The 26,356-nt window shown below is 37.0% G+C and overlaps 1 protein-coding gene across 1 annotated transcript; it reads left to right on the forward strand.

Annotated features, from left to right (window-relative positions):
* Positions 1-251: 251 nt before the first annotated feature.
* LOC145788263 (G1/S-specific cyclin-E1-like) lies at positions 252-26,352 on the forward strand. Its single transcript, XM_082600043.1, has 11 exons — positions 252-283; positions 2,301-2,350; positions 9,359-9,530; positions 10,134-10,214; positions 11,887-12,131; positions 21,760-21,895; positions 22,101-22,247; positions 22,458-22,706; positions 22,839-22,976; positions 23,369-23,500; positions 23,761-26,352. Exons 2-11 carry the CDS (start codon positions 2,337-2,339, stop codon positions 23,896-23,898), a joined length of 1,452 nt encoding a protein of 483 aa, XP_082456169.1. The 5' UTR covers positions 252-283; positions 2,301-2,336; the 3' UTR covers positions 23,899-26,352.
* Positions 26,353-26,356: the final 4 nt, after the last annotated feature.

The following is a 26,356-nucleotide window of genomic DNA, read 5'->3' on the forward strand; positions in this document are numbered from 1 at the left end:
ACTACGCAATCGATACGTCACCATGCTTTCACCAGCTGATTATTGGCGCCGGCGCGGTAGTAGATGCTTCGCGCGCGTTATCAGTGGCTTCGCTGTCGCATTCATCAGTGGAAGACAGTTTGATCAGTTCCTTCTGGCTTGTTCAATAATTCACTACATTTGGTTGAAGAAGCCTCTGCCTCCTATAACTGTAGTGTTGTAATAAAAAAAGCATTCTTTGCACATACTCAACGTTGAGGCAGGGTGTGATTTATTCAGCAACAATTCATTGTTTTTAAAAGAGGTTGGTAGTGTTTATTATTTGTTTTTGCAAGCACCGTTTCTAAGCTTTGTTGGTTATAATTAAAGCATGCAAACTACTTAAGTGTTACATTGATATAATACTGTAAAAATTGGGTAATGAGGTATTTTTTATGCCAGTGTACAACATAATATCACAGACTAACAAGTCTTGTTCAATCAGTGATCCTTATGAAGTATCTTTACAGCATAACTTTGTTGCTTTCTCATATAATTTAGAGTTAGACTGTTTTAGCCCAGTGGAGCTGGCATACTGCGTTTGCAGTAGATTAGATTTGTTTATAAGCCATGTGGTCCCATTGGTTCACATAGCTTTTGGTTTTTGACAATCCACATAGTACTTAAGCTACTACATAGCCTACTTTTTAGTCAGTAGGGCTCAGAAAAAACTTCATTGATACAGCATGTCAAACTCATCATTTCAACTTATGATTTTTAAACGTTTTAAATCGAAGTTCTGTAATTAGCCTAAATAATACGTAGCAAGCCTAAAGCTATAGTTTTAAAGGTTTATAAAAACGGTTTAAATACCGTAGTAAGTTATTGAGCAAAAATATGTAGCAGACTAATGCTATGCTTATTGAAATGGCAACTGTCACAAAAAGCATTTGACTAGAAGAAACTACAGCTTATCAAATATGAATACTAAGCATTCTTCTTAACACACACATATTGCCAATACGTACAATAAGATTACTGCCAAGGAATAAAACTATAAGCCATGTGTAGAAGATCTGGTCTATTCACAACATAACTTGGTATCAGTTAACTACTGCCAGTCATAAGGTGGTCCATTACACTACACGGTAGTAGTCTAGTATTAATCTGGTGATGTCCCCATTGCCGAGGATGGCAGGATTCACCTCCAAGTACCGCAATCGCCTTCATAGCTTGCCTCCACATCGATCTGTCCAATGCATCCTCCCTTGTCAAGGCCACCTTGCTGCATTCCTCCTCAACAATCATATCATATTACAATGCTACACTTTTTTAAGTGCGACACAGTCAAGAGTGCTTAGAGATTACACACTTTTTATATACATGCTATCTGCAACAGAGATTCTGCAGCAACACTTCATTTAGGATCAACAAATCGAAAAATAATACTTGTCACACCATTCTCAAAAGGTCTACAAAAATTTGAAATGGACAAAACACTAATATTAAAGCATGCAAAATCCAAACCATATACTTAGTGCAAAGTATTGGTCGTGGTTTTAATACCTTGTAGAATGGAGGTCTACACTGACTGAAAGGGCAAATATAAATATTGACTTTGCCAGCCCAGAACAGTTGCTTTTTTCATGTCACCTTGATATCACTGTTGAAATGATGTAAAATGAAACTATTCTGAACTACCGGTATCTGTTAAACAGGCTTTAATGTTAACCATAAGCCAATTATTATAGCCTATGGTTAAAAATATAAAAATTATCTTATTGCATGAAACAATAAACGCTATTAATGCTACAAAAACTGCTCAATGTCAAGATAGATTCTATTTGAATAAGTTTCTTATCCTATTGAGGTGAAACAGGTTGTTAAGGTTTTTAGCGAACTAGTAACTAGTTTTGATATATATATTGCATGCATATTTTGTGACATTTTTAATATTGGTGCTTATGTATTTTTGTGAGAGAGGGTCAACAAATACTTCAAATTCTAACATAGTGCAATTATGTGGTTGCAAGCCTGGTCCGTTGTACAAACTGCAGCAGCTGTAGGCCTATATGGAAATATGCATTGCTGATAAAGAATTGTTTTGATTAAGGCAAATGTTAACTTATATGTCAGCTTAGAAAGGGTGGTGGACCTCTATGTGATTGATCATGTCATACAGTTTGTCTTTATCGTCACCTACCTACACAGCAAACTGGCGTAGTTTTTCATGGAAACTGACAGTTATACCAATGGATCAGCCACGTTTTTTTCAAATTTTATGAATCTTTGCTGTATACATCTTTGGTTTAATGTTGCTAATTCATATCTTTATCTCTTAGGCAAAGACTGCATTTTCAAGTGAGCTGCGACATAATATGCCGAAGAAAAGGTATTTCTGAGTGCTAGTTTATTTACAAGTAACAAAATTCACAACCGCTCTTAAATTGTGAATATTCTAAATACAGCATGGACATTTTTTAATCAAGTTGTAAAAAAATTTCATCTTTTTAACTTTGTCATATCTTGTCAGCATAATTTAGCTTGGTTTGTGGACAATATTAAGTCTAAAGTAAAGGCTTAATGCAAAGATTTTTACACAACAACCGCTGTTTTACATTTGCTGCATGTTTGCAAATAGGCCTGCTGTGTTCTCGATATTTTTATTGACAATTATTAAATGTTTGACTACTCTCGTTTGCAAAAACAAATTTCATTTTTAGGCTAAAGTCTTTCTATGACCCATTGACCAATACCTAGACTGTTGGGTAGTTTTGAAATAGCCTAACAATTCTTGTGGTTATCACCTGTCATTAGTGATGTTTCCTTTTTGGATTTAATTTTCAGAAATGCACATTTAGCATTCAAAATGAGTTGCTATAATGTTACACATTTTTAGTACATTGATGAGACACAGTGCGCAAAAAGAAATTATCGTTTTCCTCAAAGTAAGAGAGTTTTACCAGACCGACTTCTTTCTTTGCCGCTGCTGCGAACTGCTTTGTTTTGTGAACCGCCTTCCGTCGCGTGAAAGGGGGATTTCCCCTTTTTACGCGCTCGCTGACTTACGCATGCGTGATTTTCTGCGTCTGCGCATTGTCAGCGTTTTCAGGGTGGGTCAGAGCATTGTTTTCCATTCTTGATGGAGCTTTTCTTTCGAAGTTTGCGTTTTGCCCTTGCATAATAAGTTAACAATAACCTTTGAGTTCGTGAAAGGACGGAAATAAAATTCATCTTTGTAGAAACAATTTACCTTTCCTATGATGGAATTGTGAAAAAAAATGTCATCGTTTAGCCAGTTATGATGCAACATCGTTTTTCCACATTATATCAAAGTAATGTGAATTTTTTAAAACTCTGATTAGCGCGCATTGTACAACCATCTTAATTTCTAAAAAGTTGAAAACAATTTTACGCGATTCTTTAAAACGAATAATTTTATTCATAAAACTACGCAGTAACACATCACAATAAATTGTTGTAAAAAAATTTCAAGATAGATGTTACGTTTATGAAGAACAAATACATGTACCTATTATTGTCATTGTTCAGAGAGCCGCCATTGGGCAAGTTGAAGCGGGGCAGGTCCAGACATTTGTTTTACGACCGAGCGCATGTACACGGTGACGTAGTCGAAATTGTGTAAATAAGTGCTTACAATTCGTCCAGTAGTTTTTGAATTGGGTTTGAGAAACGGTTCAGATTTAAGACAGGGTATTTTGAGGTATATGCGGATTGTTGGTGGTTTCTGAACGTAGTTTAAGTAAGACCATATGTTGATATCATTGCTTCTTTATTAAATTGTTTGAGTCAAGTTTCTTTTAGTACTTTCTTTTTTTATGAAATTGTTGAAGTAGAATGAGAAATAGAACCAATATCTACTGTTTTGCCAAACAAAGCAACTTTACATTATGATTGCTTAGCGTTTAGTTTGAGAGTTACATACCCCGACATCTGGAAAATAAGACGTAAAACAGGAATAAGAAGAAGTATTGCCTTCACAATCACGAAAAAAACATTCACAAAAAGTGATTTGTTAGGTTACTGAAGTTTTGCTACGATTCGATGTTGGGGTTTGAGTTGCATCAGAGCTACAATTTCGAGGTTCTTTGCATTCTTTCCATAGGCTAGGATGTCGTTATTGCCATAGCAATTCATAAAAAAAACTTGGCCCGAGAGTTCAGCCGTTACATAAAATAATCAAAGCAGAAATTGTATTGTCTTGCACCCCAATGATTAGAAAATAAATCAACTTAACGCCTGTTTTCTAGTGCGCGTTTCTAATGCGTTAACTTAGTGTAAAAATGAGATACTCTGTGTCAACATTTCTGAATAAATTTGTGTCACCATATGTTTCTCTCTAATTGGGAGAGCTCTTTTCAGCACTATCTTGGGTTTATTGTGCCATATTTGCTCTTAGGTTTAACGTTTCCAATACAATTAGAGTTAGTGGCTAATATCTAGACCAGGGGTTTTTAACATTTTTTCCACCGCGACCCCTCAGAGCAATCAACGTAGCCTCGCGATCCCCAAAAGAATTCAACGAAAGTATGTTTAATGCAAAATTTAACAAAATTTGATTCATGCCGACATCCAGTTATGCTTAGTTTTGCTGTTCCGATGTAAACTTCTGAAACCCAAAACGTCTTTTTGCAATGTTGTCACGGCTTTTATTACATTTCCTTCGATTGTTATTTCCATTTTCTATCAAGTTTGGCTAGATAATAGGAGAAAATGAGAATAATCTACATTTTCGCTGGTTGAATTTATTGCAATCTTATGGATTTATGGAAATCAGTTTCAGTGAGATGGTTGGTGCTGCATGTTTTTAACAATTAAGCTTGTCAAATCGTGCTTCTGTTGCGGAAAGAACTTTCAAACAATATAGCTTGCACAAATTTTTTTCAATGCCATTGGAAACGATACCAAAATCTAGATTTTGCTAAAGATTTTAAATAATCTCACTTTTTGCCATTGCGTGGTTGCTGGTTAACTTTAGTCGGCACAAAGCAAGATACAAGAACTTGGTGAAAAATATCGAATGCTTTCCTATTGTTAAAGCCTTGCAACGTCTGAAATCTTAAACAATAGAATAACTTTAGGTCGAGGAATGGTCGATTGCGAAAAAACACGATTTTTAATCTTTTCTGGCAAATAAATTGAAAACAACACACGTGATTTTTAAGCGCCTCGCGATCCAATGAAGAACGGTTTGCGACCACCTGGTTGAAAACCCCTGATCTAGACTAAATGAGACATTAGAAGTGATGTAGGTCATTTGGAAATTCCAAAATTGCTGCTTTATTATTTTTAGGAAGTAATAGAGCTTGTATATAGTGCTTATCATACCGTGCACACTTGCACAGTTATCTTTCAAGCACATCTTTTTTGTTACGTTTTAGGTATTCGTTCTTTCAGCAGACACAGCATTGGTGCAAAAACCTGAAAGGTTTCAGTCCAGCAGGCCAACTCAGTAGTCCAGCAGCTCGTGTCACTCAGCTTTGAAAGCAATTTTGTGAATGGATGAAAAGATTTTGTTTGATGTACAATTGTAATTCGCTGCACGTTTTCTGGGCTGATTTTTTGTAAAAGCCCATGGTGCAAGCTGTGTGCAACTGTGCATTGTATCCGGTTTGTCCTTGCTTTGAATTGGACACTTTTCACTAGTTTTAGTTCAGCTGTAGTTGCTATTTTGGTTTTCTATTCATCAGACATGATTTTCAAGTCAGCGATTTTTAGACTTGATGGTTTGCGCGGCCAAGTCGATAAATGTAAAAGTGCAGTATGTAAACAAAGCCAAGATTTAACATTAGACTGCTGTGTACCATGCTTTCAACAATGAGCTCACTGACAATCTTTCTTGTGCTTCTACTTTCGTCTTGTCGTTTTCATAAATACAACTCTGTCAGACATCGAATAGATGTGAAAATAATTAATATGGTCGGACATTACCTGAGGCAGGTGTGGTATAGACGCGTCTTTTTCCTTTTCCAGCTGCTAGCCAAAAGACCATATCAGTAATTGCAGTGCGTTTCAGACTTTTGTTTCTCGGCGTTTTGTTCTCTTTTGACGTCTTTGCTCTGGATCCATGTGCACAGCTGTACCATTAAACCAGCAAGTTTAGTTATGCATTACAGTTGCAGAGGAATGGGTTGTTGGCGACATTAGTTTTAGCCTGCAGTTTTTGAAACTATTTTTGGGCAAGCTGTTCGGATTATGAGGGTTTGTATCAGTGTTTGCTTGAAACTTTGAAAGCTGATTTAGTTTGAGTGTTTATTTCAGTTTTTTTTTAGAACAATGACAATGTTTTTCTGAAAGAAAACTGTGTCAAAGTTTGACTTTGTCAAGCACAATACTGCTCAGACAGCATTGATCCAACACGTTGCATTAATTGATTGGTTTGAAGGCCTTTATATCTTAAAATTTATACCTCAGAGCTCAGACTCTTCAAAGTTTTGTGCTAGGAATGAAAGGTAGTCACTATCAGCACTGATAGGTCAGTGTAGCCCATGGTGGGCTTATGTGAGGTGTATATTCACATACTGTAGTGTACATACACAGTTTCTTTGTATTTTGGTAGTGTATTCTGTTTTGTTTTCAGATATATCAAGAATCTTTCTTACATATTGGTATTAGTTTTTTGCATATACTAAGGTTATTTTACCTGCAAATCCAGTGTTTGTTGGTTAACTGAAAGGCCTGTAAGTCTTAAATAACTTTTGTTATTGAACTAGTTTTTTGCGTGATGTTTTGTTAGCATCAGAAGTGATTATTTTAAGTAAATCCTAGCATGTCTCCTGGTCCTGTTTTAGCTGGTGTTTCGCTTGGTTTTCGAAAAATGTCCATTGATTTGTGGAAAGAGCACACGACCACTTCGCAGTTCGCATTGTAAAATTCCATTGCTGTATTGTTTTTTTGACCTAACTAAGAGCGCGCGCTATGGCTTATGATAGCATTGTGCGATATTCATTAAGCTCATTCCGAACTCTAACGCCGCCAGATGACAGTAAAGAGCCCTGTTAGCGTAATCATTTTATTGATGACTTTTCACGAACAACGACGCCGAGTCATTGATTACTGATATTTTTTTGCTTGACTTATGGAATAAGTTAAGGTTACGAGGTGCATTTTCTACATAAAAATAAGTGTAGTGGTAAAAAAAGTGAATTTTTAATTAGAGTCTACTCGTCTACCGGGATAATGATGTATTAACTTTGTTAACAAGTGCTTTTTCGCTCGAAAATGAAGCTTACTTGCTTACAGGCGCTTAGTATAATAAACACGGTTGCATACGTCTGCGTTCTGGAGAATAACATTTAAAGAAAATGTTGGACTGTTGTATATATATTCCACTTGGTATTATTTTCACATTACACAAAAGCTATAACATTGCATTGATTTAACGTCACAGGCCATTGACCAGTTAAATTTGTGTGTACTGAATTAAAAAACGTGGGAATTGGTAGTTTCAAAGTGCTAACTAGAACGTTTATGAAAAGAGCTATCTGTCTATTACACAATTGTGTTTTTTCTCCGCCAAAATTGTCGCTGGCTAATCCTTTTATCTTGCTCAGTAATCTGCTGGACTACCCTTCACGGCTTTTTGTTTACATTGCTTTTGACCCATTTCTTTCTGGTTTTAATTGCCGTATTTTGTTTTCTTGTCCTTAATACATCCAGTGGTGTATTGGAGCAGTATTTTTTCTGCATTTTTGTGCGGCTGGAGAAGGATGTTTGTGAGGTTTCTCCTACATAGCTTCATTTATTGCAAGTGCTATTGGAAACCAGAAGCTTCATCTTAGTTTAAATTTGTGTATGTATTTACATTTGCAGAATTCAAGGCAGTTAATATTATAGATGCAATTTTTTTTAAGAGGTAAAGCAGGATCTTCCCAGTTTATTCTCTTTTTATTGGAAACTGAAGGCGCCTTTAAGTTGACTATAGTAATCAGGTTTTTTCAGCTTCTATAATAAAAATCATTTGTGTTGCCAAACAAGTCATTTCAGATTTTCCTCGTAACAGTCAGGGAAAGTATGGAAGCAAAATCTGTCGACGTGAATGTAAAAAAAATCCTGAAAATAATGTTCCCAAGAGTTAAGCTATATAATTTGCTTGGTTTGGTGTTAATTTGTATTACGACCATACAGCGGTTGCACGAAATCAGGCTTCTGGAATGCTACACAAAAAGAAATAATTGTTAAAAGTAATCCATTTGAAAGGATTTGATTAATACCAGTTAGTAGAATGTCTGGATAAAGGTGACATCAGCGCAAACTTCACACTCGCGGAGAGATTAGTCAGTCGCTCCATCACCCTTACTCTTCAAGTTTATAAACACCCTAAAATCTAAAGATTACTTGAAGTGATCAGCCTACACGCATTGTGTAGGCATTTGGTGAGCGGTCAGCAACTGCAGTAGTTAGATGATAAGTCTCTGACTCGTGAGGTACAACATTAGCTGAAGCTTTTCACTTTTTTTTAATGAGATAAAGTCTGAGAAAGTTTTTAATTTTACAAACTGAAGGCTTGCAGGTTCTCTTGCTTTTTTGGCACGTCACTTGTAGCTGCGATTAGTTTGTGCACTTTATTTTTTTAACAAACCATGAACAATACGCAACATGCATTCCAACAACAGTGGTGTTTTCATGAAAGCAATTCACTGAGAAATTTATCTCAGCTTAATCAACCCAGGTTCTTCTTTTTGCTTATGAGGCCGCCGCAGATCACGTTGTTACACCCAGGCGCAGCAGCCAATGGATTGTGTGTTCAGCGAGCGTTGTGGGGTCCACACTCCACATATCTGTCCTGGGTTCGATATACAGGGTAATGGTAGATAATGTGGTGTGCAGTCTGAGAATCTGAGCCGCATGCACAATATGGTGAGTCGGCGGAGCTCCATTGGAATATGTTGCTGTGAAGACGGCCCACCCCAGTCCGCAGGCGATTGAGCTTCACCCATTCCTTCCGAGGTAGTTCTGCTCCGAGTGTTGGTATTGGGAAGGACTGTAAATTGGGTTGGTCTCGCAACTTCTCTCCATTCCCTGTTCCAAATTTCGGAAATGTGGAAGTCGAAATTACAGATAACTGCAGCATGTCGTTAAAAAGGACGTCGAGATTTCAAGCGCTGGGGCTTTTAGGAGTGCGAGTTTAGGGCAATCTGGTTGAGAAGGTGGTCATTCCTTGACATAGCTTGTAGAACCAGACCCCGCAACAGACAGCTTGTAACCCCGGTTGATGAGTTGCGTATTTGACAATGCTTTTAGGTCAGCATCTAACAATGCCACTTTTTTCAATTGTTTCAATTTAAAATGGATTATTCAGTTCCAGAAAAACGTCTGGTAGCCTATTATAGAATTGCTAACCGTAAGTGAAAAATATAGCACATCCAACTGTGTTTAGTGTGATTGGACGTGTTAGTCAAACTGAGACCAACAACGACAGGAGATCTCTCAAGTCCCAATCACAAACCCAGGCGACGATCCATTCCCCAAACAACACGAAAATCTCTCAAGTACGAAACAAGAAGCGGCATCGACAAGCTACAATGGAAAATGAAGCCGTTTCTAATAAGGTACGCTGTCTATGATATTAAAAAAAAAACATTGAATTTTTGTTTGAACGTTTCCGTATTTCTTGTTTTAAGAATTGCTTTAAAAAAGGTTTTTACGTTATTTAAACAACCCACTTTATAAGTTAGTAATCTAGATTTTACGGATCTGCTACTATTCGGTGAGTCCGATTCGGTGAGTTCCTAACCTCTAACCCCAAACCCCTAACCCTAAAACGGCAATGATAATTAGGCTACGGTACCCGATAATTTAAAAAAAAAATTGGAAAAATTCCCCGGGGATCGGACTCACCGAAACGGGCCATTTCGAGATTTTACAAGATACGACTGTATTCTGTTAACATTGCATTGCGTATTGCTATTGAGTATAAAGTCCAAGTTATTTCATTTCAAAAACCTCTTGTTGGAAAATTAGCTTTACTTCGATTTCGAAATCTTAGAAAGTGCCATGTTTCCCACGTCTTCAGTTAATGCAGCACAATGAGTTTATGATAGTACTATAAAACTATATAGTACTATAAAACTTATGATAACAAATTGCGCAAAATGGTGTGAAAACACACCGATTTGTTAACGTTTTTGTTCACTTTCCAACTTTCTTTTCAGTCTGTGCCAGAAGAAAGCGCTAAAAGACAGCGAATAGTAGAATCTGATGTGGAAAGTCGAAGGCGGCAGTTTTATAACCAGGTGGGTGACTTTATATCAGAATTCTCATGATCGACCACCAGCTAACATGAAATTGATACGAAGCAGTTTTTGTGCTATTTCCCATAACCCGGCAAAAAGGACTGAACAGCTGATGGCCAACACATCGCATTCTTTTCAGAATTTTTTTTGGCGTCTAGACGTGGTGTAGTCACATGTTTGATGCGGGTCACGTGATAAACCGCGGGTCACGTGATAAACACTTGGGTAGGCGACACATGGTGGTAGACCTCACGTTATAATAGCACCAAGATTTTTGCGTGAAGGATGCTGTTAAATTACGAAAGATATCGAGTGTTTAAATGCTTATTGAAAGTGTACGAAAAAATTCTCTATCGCTCTTTCATTGAAACCGGTGTTGATTTATTTGTACAATGGTCAAGCTTATTTTTTAGTTATTCATGTATCTGCAATGATACAGACGATGAAAGAAGTTTAATGTCACAACACTACCAACTAACCCTCAAAAAGTTAAAAGTCTTGCAGATATTAATTTGTTGATTTGTTATCTACACATTGCCACAATTTCCAATAAAATCTACTTTATGACCATACCCATCAATATCGGGTTAGCAACTATTCTATTACAGAGCACACACACTTGTGCTAATCAGTAGAAGAAAGCCAGATAACTTGTTCCAACACTGGCTCTTACAATGGCTTTCACGAACCTATTGTCTGATGAGAGTCTGTTGAAAATAACGGTTAGAACTGTTGATCTTTTTCAACTATTGTCCAAGCTTGCCGATAAGAGTTATTGTTAGTTGGATCAATAGCGCAGAAAAATGTTTACTACATTTGCGATACGCCGTGGTGTTGATTGTCAGCAGTGGTTTTATTTTATTTTTTGTCAGCAAGCAGGTTGCAGTATGAACTGTCTATTGGTTTTGACAGGATGTAAAATATTAACCTAAAAATAGCAGTTATTGTTCAGACCTATATCGCAACAAACAAAGGTAGAAATAAGGAAAATGCTTTTTTAAATAAAGTATTGATATTCTAAATACAGCATGTTTTAGAACATAAAACAGCCATTGCTATTTAAAAAGGAAATGCGTTAAAAAATTTACGGTACGGTAATGCAATGAAATTCTCAGCAACAATATTAAAATTGGTTTGCGAAGATTAATTCAATTGCAAAACTTCATCTCGAAAACAGTTTTCTTGGGTTCACTCGTCGGATTTATGTGTAAAATTAAGTGACGGTGGACAATAAACTTGAAAAAGGTTATATTGTCTTCGTGTTTCTTCATAAAGTCATTATAAAGGTATTTGCAAGTAATAACGCTTTATCTCTGTCAGCCAAGTTTGTCATTTAACAACGTTTTTGGGTCGTTAGGTTAACAACAATATGTTTCTAGACCTAATATTTAATTTATGTGCCAACAAGCATACTTCTCAAATTCAGAGTTTTGTAATGCCACCAAATTATACAAGTCTACCTAAATTTTGAAATAATACATCTTAGTTCCTTCCGTGTTCATGAACTATATTCTCTATTTGCAGATGTTTTTTTGAACTGACACTGTGACTAAATTAATCTATCACTGTGATTACCACTCAAGTTTTGAATATAATGTTTTTAAAGTAGTGAAGATTTCACGTGAACACAGGGTTGCCACATGGTTTAACGTTGGTTGTCAACTCAATACAGGCCGATTGGCGACCGATTGCTGATCAGATGTTTCCCACGCCGCGAAAAGACGACTCCGAAAACAAGGCGATGAACCTTGTACCTTCGTCATCAGTGATGATGTCACCTGGTTGTCCGAGAACCACACGGCCTGGTGTGCTGCAGGAAATTAACACATCCCCTTCCCTGCCCGGTTCACACTACCAATTTCGAAATATTTTCACGCATCAGCCGCATTGTCGAGCCTCGCCACTTCCTATGTTAAGGTAAGGGTTAGTGTACTGTAGCTTTAAAAATCAACTTACTTTTGTTGTACGCTGAGCTCACATCGATGCAACAAACAGATCTATGAAGCAAAAAGTATTTAATTTATTGCTTAAAAGTTTATATTTATATTACCTAATGTTTTACTTGTTTTGTGCAAAAAAAGGGTTAGACTGGTTCTATGATTTGTGTCGCTCTTAGTGTTGTGGCTTGGTTTATGCGGTTGAAGTAGCTGCTGGATATGTTATGCCGCTATGCGTGTGGTGTTATTTTCTCCCACCATAGATGATAGTTTGCATTCATGTAATCTGGCATTAATCTGACTGTGTCCTTGACAAAGCTGTGAATTTGAAGCCTTTGCTGTTGCAAAATGTAACTTTCCCACTCACAATAGTAGTAATTTTATAAAACCTTGTAAAAACCCACCGCAGGCAAACTGTCTGCTTGAAGCTGTTGATTGATTTATATTAGTATAGATGCAGTGTTAATAAAATCAGTTGGCTAGACTCAATTGTGTTAACAAAAATGGATTTTGTTATTGAAGCATCGTTAGTCCCGCACGCAAGTGTCTCCGTTGAACTTTTGAGACCTAGTAGGGCTACTAGTGCAGGGTCTGCTACTATTCGGTGAGTCCGATTCGGTGAGTCCGATTCGGTGCTTCCGATTCGGTGAGTCTGATTCGGTGAGTTCCTAACTTCTAACCCCTAACCTTAACTCCTAACCCTAAAACGGCAATGATAATTAGGCTACGGTCGGAATGGCCCGTTTCGGTGAGTCCGATTCGGTTAGTCCGATTCGGTGAGTCCGATCCCTTAACGGGGGATTTTTTCAATTTTTTTTTTAAATTATCGGGTACCGTAGCCTAATTATCATTGCCGTTTTAGGGTTAGGGGTTAGGAGTTAAGGTTAGGGGTTAGAAGTTAGGAACTCACCGAATCAGACTCACCGAGTCAGACTCACCGAATCGGACTCACCGAATAGTAGCAGACCCGGCTACGGTACCCGATAATTTAAAAAAAAAATTGAAAAAATCCCCCGTTAAGGGATCGGACTCACCGAATCGGACTAACCGAATCGGACTAACCGAATCGTACTCACCGAATCGGACTCACCGAAACGGGCCATTCCGACTAGTGCAGTAGCCCTACATACAGAGCATACAGAGCATCGCACGACAGAAAGTAAAGTATTTTTACAGCAATGAAAAGTCATTCAATGTAAGATTTACAATTACAGTCAGAACAACTGGAAACTTCGTAATAACCCGTTGATTAAGGTCTTTAAGTTGTGGTCGTAATTTTAACGATAATCGAATTAAAATATTACAGGGGGCGAAGGTCTATCCTTTTACCACATCCACTTGTCGATGGGTGTTTACTGTTGAGCATATGTTTGTTGGTCTACTTTGTGTCCTTGCAGAAAGCTTGGAGACATAAATTTGATCTGAGTAGCCTATTCTTTATTTATTATGGTGCATTCCATAAACTAAAGTGATGTGCGTATCGAAAAGTTACTTTCAAAGTCTACACATGTCAGCATAGTGGTGAGATGCAGTGAATACATGATTGTTAATGCTGCATGCAAACATGAAAAGGACGGTTTTTAGAACACTGTTGCGTTTACTTCAAATACATTCCTACTCTGCTAGTTTAATTTATTATTTTCACTGGCTTCACGTGGTTACTGCTGCGTGGTAAAGCAATGAAATTGCTGACTTTTCTTGAAGGTTCAAATATTTTCAACCCACTTATCAGATCCCTCATCAAAAAGAGTTAATTGGTTTTCTTTCATAGCTTTGTAGAGGTTTACCCGAACTACGTTGATTCGACGTTCCCAATTGCTATGATTGCGTAATCTAACCTAATTCTTTCCATCAATCACAAATGTAATTGGGGGCATTTTTGCTTGAATGACAAAAGAACAATGGCAATTAAATTTTTAAAACCTCATTTCGAATAAAGATCGCAGTAAAACCTCTTTGAGTCGATCCAGTGGATTTGATCTGTTCATTCCGCCTCTTTGGTAATTTTTCTCCATAGTTTTTCTTGAAAATGCTCGAATTTCTGTGCTAATTACTGCAAATACAGGTGCAGATTTTGTGTGTCAATCGTTTTATAATCTTTTGAGTGGATAGCATTTGAACCTTGAACGTCGCCCGCCTGTTGACATGAGTGATGCGGCCCTTGCACTTACAAAAAAATAGATCGGCGTCTACTGCGGCAAGTCAAGAATTTGTCCATTAAACCAAGACTGTGGAGTAGAGGGATTTTGGCGTGTTCTTTTTTGAACGATACTAAACATGGTGATATAAAACGATAAACAATAATTTTTTTGTTTGCAATTGTTTTTCGATCTCTGTATTGCTCCCTAAATCTGGTGCGCATTTATAATCTTTTCGTGGACGTACAACTAACTCCTTCTATGCATTAACGTTACGTCCCATTCTCGTTACGTCCCATAACTGTTTATTAACCTGTAAGACTAACAATACAAAATTCTGGTAGTAAACTTTGGTTTTTAAATACATTGTTTGTTCTGGTGACATCACAATTGGGCCGACCGTTAAGGCGTGTACAGGCTTGAACTGTAGCCTATTTTTGGTTTGACTTGTTAAGTGAAGGTCTGAACACGGCCTTTGTTGGTTCTTCACCGTTTATTTTGGTGTGGATTTGTGTCGAGTCTCAACACATAAGCTGGCTATTAAACACCTAGTAAAGGTTTTTATGAAATACGTAAAAACACCTTTGCATAAGAATATTTGGATAGGGGTTTAAACTTTAAAATATGATTTACTTTTTGTGGCTGATATATATTTTTGTTTACATGGCTGAAAATTCGACCAATCGGTGAGCAATCAATGTCAAGTAAACTCTTCAAAGCTCGTATTGCTCACATAGAGCATAAACAAACTGTCTGATGCAGTGAAGTTGCATTTGGTTGTAGTGAGGAAATGTGATATAGGATCATGGACTACTGCATTCGCATATTTTGCATTGAAGTTAAATGGATTTCAAACCAAATGAATTTATTGCGAAAGTGGCTTTATCATCTTCACACTTCGTTCATTTTCAAAATCCTGTGAACAATTATGATGTGAATGATTTCCTTGATCTTGTTACTTGATCAATTTTTTTCGCTTCTCAGGCACCGGTAAAAAACTAAAACCATTGTAAAAAGATCAGTTTGCTGTGAAATGGCTTCTCACACTTCGCCTTCAGTTTTGTCGACCACCAATCATCTACTCAACGTTTTCAGATCTTAAATCAACATGTTTGGAAATTGTGTTTCGAATTTGGTATGACAATCATCTGTCAATTAAAATCTAAATAATCGAACACTAAGCTGTGTCTTCCTCATTTTAATGCTCCGATTCGCAACGCAGCAAAAATTTTAGTGTGATTTTTTTCACGCATTTGACTGTGGTTGATTTTGGTTGATCATGGATTTGCATTGAAGAAACGCATGATTCACTTTAATTTTATGTCTAAAGACGTTATATCAAAGAATTACAAGATTTCCATTGACTTTAAATTTTACGCTAACAGTCCTCCGCAATTGAGAACGTGGGAATTCTCGGGACATTAATCTGGCTTGAATTTAAAGAGTATCAATCACAAATTACTTGACACTGTGGCGTACATATTCCGACAATCCACAAAACGGTTTAAATACAAGTTGGACTGTACGTCGACAGTTTAACCGCTTTTACTTGTACTTGTCTTCGCTTAGGCTTGCCCGCAGGCAATGTGGGGCATGTCTGTATCACGTGCTCTATTCCGTTGCTTGTGATTTCTGTCGGTGCTGCCCGCTGTTACATCAAACAAAAGTTTGTAAATATTAGTGGAAGTTTAAATGCCGTCCTTAGTGTTTTAGCAAAGACGTCATTATAATACGTTGTGTACAAGTAGCCGACAGTGGAAGTGGTGTATGTAACTTGTCGTTGTCGTCTGCGAAAGATTTTTCTATTTGTTTTGTATAAAAGCTAAGTACTGGCAATAAACTGGTGGGCGAGTGATTGCATTTGGAAAGAATCGCAAAAGTCACAAAACTATATGCGTGAGCAATTCTGTATAGTTTCGCGAAACCGAATCTGCGTTAAAGTTTAACTTCTTCACACTGGTTTTCACTGAACTTTGCGGACGATTAAAATACCAATAAACATCATTGCGCTTTTAAACTTAAGTCTTGTTTAGCTAGCCCTAAAGACGTGGGAATGTCCGTCATTCCCTGTTGAAAGCTCGCTCTCTCATTGTGTTGCCTTACCCCACTGGCACCTGTCCTTTGCTTGCTGTACATAGGCGACACCTTTTCACTTGTGTAGCGGTCCAGCTGATGAGGGTCAAGTTACAAGTTAATAGACCGCCAGTCGGATGTTATGTTGTAACCTTTTATCTCAAAAGTTGGCTTCAATTACCTTTAAATCGGAAACTATTTGTTGATACTGTTCACCGGGAATGCTGCGTTGAACAACGATGGAATGTGACGGAAACTTGGCTGGCCCGTGTATAAATGCTTTTGTTTTTACAGTCTTTTTGGCTCTGAGGTTCCCACCACTTCCTGGCGTAGTGAGCAAGCGATAGTTTTCTAACGGTTTTCTTGCTGCTGTAAGAAATACCGCAAATTGTGTGTTGTGAACTTGTGAAGAACTTGACTGTGTATACACACATACACAATCTGTTCAATATGAAAAAAAATCTCTTGAAAGCTGTGTGCTATATCTTGCTTTTGTAACCAAAAGAACCATTATCCTTGCGACCAAGAAAAATCTGTGAATCATCTTTTGTTTAGATTTTATTTGTATTACGTATTTCGATAGGCAATACTCTTATTATGTACAGCAATGAAAAGAGATGACTTATTTTTTGCGCTTTAGAATGCGCGGATCGGAAATAACTGCCACTTTTGTGTACCCTTGCTGGGTCGATATGCCAAATGAATTTTTAGAACTGTAAAGTTATGTTGAAGTAACACAACTTTGTCAAATCAAAATATAATACTTTTCCTGTCGACCAATATGATTGGAATTGTGCCTTGGATTTCACTTTCTTACATTATTTAACGATTTTTGCCAATGCTCATATCTTTCGATGAGCCTTTTAAATGTCTTTAAATTTCATATACCCGTGGCAAACCTTTGTTTGGTTAAGCTTTTATGCCGGGCAGGCGAAGAAAGTTCAACAAAGGCTTCACAATCTGATTTTCCAAACCGCACTTCATTGTGTACATTACTATCCCACACAGGCTTTGGAATGCGTTCTCTTTAGTGCGCTCATAAAGCGAGGAAGAGTTCTTTTGTCACAAGTGAGAGAGCAACACAGCCATCAAAAGAAATCGCAGAGTGGGTATAAGATTTTTCAAAAAAAGGAAAGTAATTGGAACTTCAAGCCAAACTTTGTTAGTGGGATAGACAGCAAAGTTATCAGAATAGGACAGATCGAGACCGGTTTTTCGTATTAACACTTTGCTCCTCAAAGGGAGGCCAGGTTTGGCCCCCCCCTCATATTTCCTTTAATTATTTGAAGCACAGTAACGTCATGCACTTGGTTTTTCTTGACTTTGCCTAAAATTGCCAGGCGGATCTGATGATATTAAATTTGATGCTAAAAGTTGTGTAGTTTTCTTGTAAATTCAAGATTTTGGTGAATTTTTGCTATTTCTAGCTCACTTCCAGCAAAGCGTGAAATGGATTACATTGCGATGACAAGCCATAAGCTCATAATTGCTTCGTGCATCGATATGCGCGAGCAGAGAGAAGCATCCTCTTGCTTTCCTTTGTTTGGTATGACCTCAATAATACAAAGCGCGTTATTTCTTATGCTACAAAGAAAAGCCAGTGATCGTAAAGCTGTTAATTAGAAACAATAATAGCAAACGTTTTTTGCGTTATCAGCTCTACAAAGAAGAATAGCAATCCACGATCAAAATAGTAGGCTATGGAGGCCACAAACTATTCAAAACAGTTGTTTCAAGCAGATAATATTCATTGACGAATAAAAAACGTTACAATAAGAAATCTTCTCTTGGATAAAGACACGAAAACCTGGTTTCGAAATAAACGTTCTATGGAAATGCTCTCATTGACAAAACTTGCAATTGAGGAAATGTATCACTGCAAATGCTTTTGGGAGAAGCCGGAGAAATAGCGTTTTTGCAAACAGTAATTGTGAGATACACTCAAAATTATGAGATAGGCTCCATTTACACGTATCAGCTAACTCGATGGCGTCCCTTCAATGCTTTATGTCGCCTACTTGTTGTTATGTCCTGTATTTTTGTTTCACAGTGCACTGTGTTTTGTTCCAAAGAGCGCAAAATAAAGATGATAATGCCTCATCTACATTACAAAATATTTTGTAATGTAGACCTACAAACAAAATGTACAATGTACACAATGTACATTACAAAATATTTTGTACTGCAGACGAGGCATAAAGTTAGGCGTCACATAAGACAAACAACAAATTAGCTTTCTTCATCATTGATTCAACATCTGAATACGTTGCGCCAATGTATAAGAGGCCGGCTATAGTGAAGACCCGCCATTTATAAACGATCCGATTATACCAAAAGTGGGACAAACTAGTGGATCAAAGAATGAATAAACAATGCTGAGAAAACTAAATCTAAGTGACGAACAATACCGATGTCTTCATTTATCTTGGAAAAATGCTGCCTAAACTTATCAACAAAAAATACCGTAAATAACGGCAAGGATCCCGAAAGCAGAATTTGCTCGACTTTGGCATGAATTTAGTCAGACATCTACAGTAATAATTCCACACATACAATAACGGGCTCTCAACTGCTGTAAGATACATAATAATCAACCTGGTTCTGGGCGATTTGTGTAACAGTTTAGGGGAAGACACTACTTGAAATGATGCACCACACAAAATATTTTCAATGAAGACTGAGTCTAAAAACCGATGTGGATTGTGCTGCACAATAACTTCAAGTTTAGGACAGAAGAGGCACAAAATATCACGATAAAAATAAAGACCTTGTGGGAAATTTCGAGAATCATAACACGATGCAAATACCATAAACGCTTAGTTTGCATGCTGCTCTAAGCTGGCCGGCAACTACAAAGGTAGACAATAGCCTACAGGCAGTTTATAATTCGATAACAGCGCAATAAACATTATAAATACGTAAACCGACAATTTTCTTTTACAAACGTTTTACGTCTAATAGTAAATTTTCCCCCAACAATTTTTTGTGAAGCACTTGCAAACCACGGTTTTGTAAAATAATTCATCATTATTATTTTTTACTTCTCGGATATTGTAAAACGTCATCAGCAAAATCACAAAAAAAATTTCATTACTTCAATGTAGTAGGCCTAAGAATTTTTTATAAAACTGTAGCCACGTTGTTTCAACAAAGGAGCCATTTTTTAGCAATATAAAGTTATGGAAAATAATTTGCAATCCTGCAAATGGTTGGAAAGAATCTAGGAAATCTTCTCACAATCTGGCACAAAATGATTATGTTTATTGTATCTCTGTAAAAATTTTTACGACAAACTTTGAAGCTTTGTTATAATCATGTTTATCTTTGAAGTCAAAAGTTATTTTGTTTTTTGGCCAGAAACATAATCACTGCCTTGCTGATGTTGTCGCTTTTACGCGTATTTTTAGTGCTTCAAACAATAAGGACCCAGTCAGCAATCCAGTCCTTTCACATTGATTCAACATTTGTAAACGTTAAATTTATGTAGATTTGCTGACTGTGGGTTATTTCACATTTCCTGTGTTACGCATGTTCCTCAATTCGCTGTTGCATTATTACGACGCTGGCGGACTAAAATTGATTGACACAATCTTCAATAAAAAGTGAGCTTCCAACTTAGCTTTGTTGATGTAAATGCTGTATTTTTTGTGGATGTAATTTATGAGTCATGTTTATAAACACCCGTAAGCGAAATGACTTATGATGTGGCCTGCATGATATTTGTGATGCGACTTGACACAAATCCACAATTTCAAAAGCACCTAATTTGAACTTAGAAATTTCAGATAATTTCAACCACATGTTCAATTGTCTTCTCTCTACTAAAAATATTCATACTACGAACTCAATTGTAGACCTAAAATACACAAACGAAGATGTAAACAGCTATTCAAGCAGGCTAAGCTGTTAGCCTGTTACTTATGAAAAATTTGGTTCCATAAAACTAGAAGCTAGCCATGAGTTTCGGAATGCATTAGTTTAGGATAAAAATGTAAGACAACAAACGCAGTTTTGATTTTTTTTCAAATTCGTGTAACAATGTTACTCTGATTGTAACTATTTTAGAATCAGTGAGTAGCTTACAATAAGATTTGCTCGCAAGTCGTAAATTCTAATCAACGCAATGATTCGGCACACCGCACACACACTTCGTGCGTTCGATCGAGCTCTTTGTTATTTAGAAGTTTGCATGAAATCGGATTAGCACGGTAATTAAATAGCGGCAAGTTAAATCAAAATTGTCGTTTTTGGGTACCTTTGCAAAAATTGAAATATCAAGTTTAACATATAAAATTTTAAAATAATGACTTTTCAAACTTATAGACAAATGATTTGCTTTCACACCAGTGCAACTTCTGTTGAAATAGCATCAGCGGATAACACGTAACAGCTGATTGAATTTGATCCAAAAACGGCCCCCCCTTGAGCAGTTAACTTCCAAAAAAACGTTGAAAAGCAAAGGGTTAAGGTAAAGTCGGAAAAGTTAGCTTTGCAGCTAAAGACAATGCTCTATCATAAACTTCAAGCAAATAAATAACATTTAGCTACTATTTGGCAAACGTTTTGCTTCATTAAGCCACCGAAACGGTTTTGGCTTGTTTTCAATAGTAGAAATAGTCAGCGTAATAGTAGAGTATGTCATGGTTTCTTTCACTGAAAAGTACGAGTCCATTGCATTTATTGGTGTTTCATTGCTAGCCCGTGTACTAAATTTGTCGTCTTTCTAGAGATTTTTGAAATAGATTTACGTAAATTGTTGAAAAGAAACTTGAATCATGGTTATACATAACCTGACTATACGAACCACCTTTGTGGACAAGCATCTTGAAGTGGATTGGTGGGTTTTGCACAGTAAAATAACAATCACACATTTTCTTATAAAGAAAAAACTTTTAAAGGCAATTTTAACTTATATTATAAATCTTAGTCACTTATTATTGGTCTTTAGTCCATCAGAAAGGTATTTGGAGGAAAGTGAGATCCATTGCAGTTGGCATAGTTTTTTTTTTATCGATGTTTCGGTAAATTTGAAACTATGCAACGGTTTATACATTATCATGATGGTTGATGTAACAGAATAACCTTTGATAAAATCCATTGTGTTAAAACCTTGTTTCTACGTTCATTGTCTGTACTGTAGTTGTCATGTTCTTTTTCAAGCGGTCGAAGTGGTAGATTGCTTGCTAAGGGCAAGCTGAGATGTGAGTTACCAGTTTTCAAGCGTTCTTTATAGCTTTGTGATATTAGGTCTTTTGTATAGAGCTTGATATTTAAGTTTGATCACAACAGTCTTTTTTTTTTAAGCTGAGGAAAACTTATATCCTGGTTTGTATGCAACAGCACTGAGTTGCAGACGAGTGGTGATGTCTTTGGCTTAATACAATCTTGCATTTCCAGCTGGGCTGATTCGGATGAACTATGGCACTCCATGGTGGACAAGGAGTCCGTGTACAAGCGGAACAGCGGCTATTTATCTAGACATGAACAACTTGATCCCCGAATGCGTTCCATACTTTTGGACTGGTTGATTGAGGTAAGCTTTGCCACTTCTGGACAACTTCACTGTTAAATAACATTTATTCCATAATAAACAACTTTAACATAATGTGATTAGAGAACTGCCAAAACCATCATGATGAACTTACCCATTGTATCAATTAAGATTTAAGACCATTTGCTTTATCATTGCAAAATAAAGTCTTTGAAATGATATAAAATAAAGTATTTTGCTTTATCAGGTTACCGAAGTGTACACCCTGCACAGAGAGACCTTCTATCTCTGTGTAGACTACATTGACAGATACTTGTCAAGCACAACTAACATACACAAGACGAGACTTCAACTGGTTGGGATTACTGCGCTTTTCATAGCTGCAAAATTAGAAGTAAGATGGCATTTCGTATTCAGTGTTGTTTAACGAACTTTCATTTGCCATTGGTTGTATAATAAGACTAAAGTGAAATGGTTGTATTTTCATTATAACTAGTATGGCTAATTTTTTACAGGTTTGTTGATCTATGATTAATACTTTCGTTGAACTTTTTTTTATCAAGCATAACTTTGACTATAAAATCGGTTTTTCACTTGATTTTAGGAAATTTATCCTCCCAAGCTGGCTGACTTCTCCTACGTAACCGATGGGGCTTGTTCTGAAAACGAGATCCTTTCTCAAGAACTTCTCATGCTGAGCACCCTTAAGTGGTCGCTGTCACCAGTCACGGCTGTCTCCTGGCTCAACGTCTATCTTCAGACCGCTCACGCCGCGTATGCATCCGGCCCGTCACCTTCCACTGCATTTTTTCTACCTCAGTATCCGCAAGAGACTTTTGTCCACATCGCTCAGGTAATTACAAATATATTCTGTCGTGATCAAAAAAAGTAACAAGTTTCGAACTGTGATCCATGTTCCCTTTTAAATGAAACAATTTCTGACCCATCAAAGACTCCTGTCAACTTACACAACGTCTTTTTACAGCTGCTAGACCTTTGTATCTTGGACATTCAAAGCTTGGACTTCTCCTCTGGTGTTTTGGCCGCCACAGCGCTGTACCATTTCTCCTCGCGCGAACTGGCAACCCAAGTGTCGGGATTTAAGTTTAAAGACATAGCTGCTGTAAGTAACTGCTGTCGTTTGCCTGTTAAAAGGAATGGTTAATATATTGACATCTTAATGAAATGCGATATCTTTGTAGCCGTTGTTTTTGTTTCCTGGTTAGTTGTGTGGTCACTAGCTTTATAATCTTTTACGACAAACTGATATTTTTTTCAAGTGCGAATTTATTTAATTATAGATAATATGTTTTCGATTAAAAATTTTGTTACCTTTTCCTAACAGGAGACCTTTGTGCTGACTGAAACTGATAGAGAAACTTAGGTGTAAACATTATATTTTTAACCTGTATTTTTGTTTTGCTCTCCACTACTTTTGCTTTAGGTCTATATCTTACACATGCCGCAAAATGATATTGTGTTTTTTAAAAAGCTCCTTTTGCGTTTTTTTTTCAGTGTGTTCATTGGATGGCGCCATTCGCAATAACCGTCCGCGACACGGGTCTCCGTCCTCTCAGGAAATTTAATCGTATTCAACCAACAGAATATCACAACATTCAGACACACACAAATGATATCGATGTTTTGGTAAGAAAGCGTTGGCATTCTTCAAAATATATGTTATGACTGTTTAGTGTTTATGCTAATAAACGAACTGGATGTTTTTGAAATGTGTTCGAAAGTCCTCCGTCGAATAGTTGCTGTATAGTACTTAGCCTAGCTCTTTCCTCCCAAATCAACATGTGAACTGAAAAAATGCTATGTGAAAGTCTAAATGCGTCTTATCCAGTGTTTCCTGTCAACTCTAAGGTCTCTACTATAAACTAATCATTTCATTTTCTTCATAGGACCGAGTTTTCCAACATCGAAGTCGTATTCACACACAACTGACCTGTCAATCACCGACCGAGATCGGAGGCTTCATGACGCCGCCGAAGAGCGGACAGAAGCCCGCTATTGCTTCTCCACCGAGCCAAATTTGTTGAACAGCGTCTTCTGTTGGTTACCTGCAGCGAAGTATCGATGAAGAATGTACTGCTCGCGTCCGGTAGAAGTCGCCCGGGAGCAGTAACTTGCACACAAACTGAAGGTTCCCACACGGGTTGGAATGCGGAACTACTTGAGTCTTTGTTGCAGTTCTCGTAGACAATTTTAGTTGCAATTTAAGACCTTGTCGAGGCAATATTTCAAACATCAAATTTCGTTGATTTTGCGTCAATCTACGTTATGCAGACGTGAAAGAAAGAAATGTGTTGTGCGGAGTGCGGCAGTTTTACTGAGGTCCTCACTGTGAAGACAAACATTTTATTTAGGTTGTAGGAAAAATGCGGTTGCAAATTTTTTATGTCGACGTTGACGCAACATCAGAAACTGTAGAGAGTATTGTTTTCGCTCACTTCAAGGACTTTTATTCAGCTTTTTGCGCGTTTAATTCACAAAACTGAGCATCTTAACGATTTTTTTGCTGCGCTAGGACAAGATTGGTAAGTTAATCGTTGTTTTTATACTTTAGCTGGACGAAAAGGAAACTACTTTGTCTCAGAATTGCTGTTGCGCTTTTTTGTCATCTTGTCATTGGACACCAACAGGGTGTCACATGATGTTTGTGCGACACACAAGACCTTTGATATGCACGGTTTACGGACGTGTTTGCACGCTTTTAAACCATTCATATAACAAAAACTCAAGATTAGTTGATGACCATTCTTCATGCATATACAATTGATGAAATCTTGTTTGCCAAGTTGGAGATTAGTTGTTTCTCCGACAACTTCTCACAGTTAGTTACCTTCCAAGTCTTAAGCCTTTGGTTTTCCTGCAATATTTCACAAAAGTCCGATTTTCGTTGATTGTATGTTCGACTCAAGGAATGGTCCTGGCGTTTTACTTCTGTCCATTCCACGTCACGCGATGTTGAATCAATGTAAAGATCGTATTTGTTTGACCAAACTAGTGCCTGAATACTGTGAGAAGGTGTTGTAAACAGGATGCCTTCACTACGTGTTTTTGTGTTTGAATGCTTGTTGTAAGTAGATTATTTTGACTCGTATTTTTGCTAACCCCCCAAGTGTCTGTAAAGCATCAACTGACACTTTATTTAATTAATTATTTTTGGTGCTAGCCCCTTTAGAAAAATGAACCCTCTTTTGTAGAAATAAACCAATTTTTGGATAGTTTGACATCACAAGATGTTAAGTTTTCTCAAAAATAGGATTTTATTTACTTACACCTGGGTGTTTAGCACCTAGTTACTTCGATCATTCAAGGCATTTGTTGGATATGCTGCATCTCAGCTAATTTCTATCCTTCAAGTTTTGAAACAACCAGATCATCTGTCACTCCACTTCCCTTAGTATTTTTTAACTAGTTGACAGCAAGACCAAAAAGCAGTGACGATTATGCGATAATTTCTTGAAATGCGACTGTTACCAAAACACAATATCATCAGATTCTTTGGCATTTCTCAAACAACTCCCTCACATCAACACAATTTTTTTTATTTTTGATATGAATTAATTTGCTTCTTAGTGAAACAAGTGAATTAAAATTCGTGATTTGGTCGTCTGAAAAGACCAGAGGCCATCCATTGGGCTGGAGGTTTACATCCATCACGCTTTGTGCAACTTTTCTTTATTGTTTAACTTTATCAATCATCTTTTCATAGAGAACATCTGCTGCTACGTACTAAGTTTGATATTTCAGTTTAGGTTGTTTCAACAGTTTAAATTTCTAAAATTACATTGAACGTTCTGAACTTTGCTGCTATGGCCTACGACTTTTTTTTTGACAATGTATTCTTAATGTTGTATGATGTTGATTTTTATAAATTGTGTCGTTTTTAGTCTATTACTGTACTTTTTTACATTTGTCGGAATTGCCACAGAACTTAGCTTCAAATGTTTGCCAAGGACAAAGGCAGGTATTCTCTCTCCAAAATGTCTTGGTCTCAGTTTTAGGTATTCATGCAAGTGTATTCGTGCCTTTTTAGCGTTGGAAGACATTGTGATATTAATTAAAGACATTATTTGCGTTACCACGCAGAAAAATTTAAAATCCTCATTGAAGATATTGGACAATCTAGTGTTAAGCACTATTTGGCCTTAAAATGCTCATGAAACATCGAAAAAAAAATATAATTGCAAAACTATTTTTGAATGGAATCGGCTTGACTTGTTAGAAATTATTTTTAATGCATACTTATTGTTTTATTACTAGTTGCAGTTATGCGTTATGTTTTTACTTACGGCGTTTTTTGCTGCTATGAAAAAGATTTTGAGCACAAAACCATCTTGTTTCTGTGCCAAGAATTTAGTCGCAATATTGAGATGCGGATCCCGCTTTTCAGCGTTGTGCCGTGGCTCATCTTTTTATTGTTGTGTTACCTTCTAAGGCTGGAGCCTTTGAGGTCCTTTAATTTATCAAAACTAATAAACGAAAATACGA

Source organism: Aplidium turbinatum, chromosome 2 (assembly GCF_918807975.1).
Source record: "Aplidium turbinatum chromosome 2, kaAplTurb1.1, whole genome shotgun sequence".
Taxonomy (NCBI): Eukaryota; Metazoa; Chordata; class Ascidiacea; order Aplousobranchia; family Polyclinidae; genus Aplidium; species Aplidium turbinatum.

What these genes read in the sequence shown, in the direction of transcription:
- LOC145788263 (XM_082600043.1), top strand. An exon ending in AGTTTAAAGACATAGCTGCT is followed by an intron (nt 22,977 to 23,368) that starts GTAAGTAACTGC and finishes TTTTTTTTTCAG; the next exon opens with TGTGTTCATTGGATGGCGCC. An exon ending in CAAATGATATCGATGTTTTG is followed by an intron (nt 23,501 to 23,760) that starts GTAAGAAAGCGT and finishes TTTTCTTCATAG; the next exon opens with GACCGAGTTTTCCAACATCG.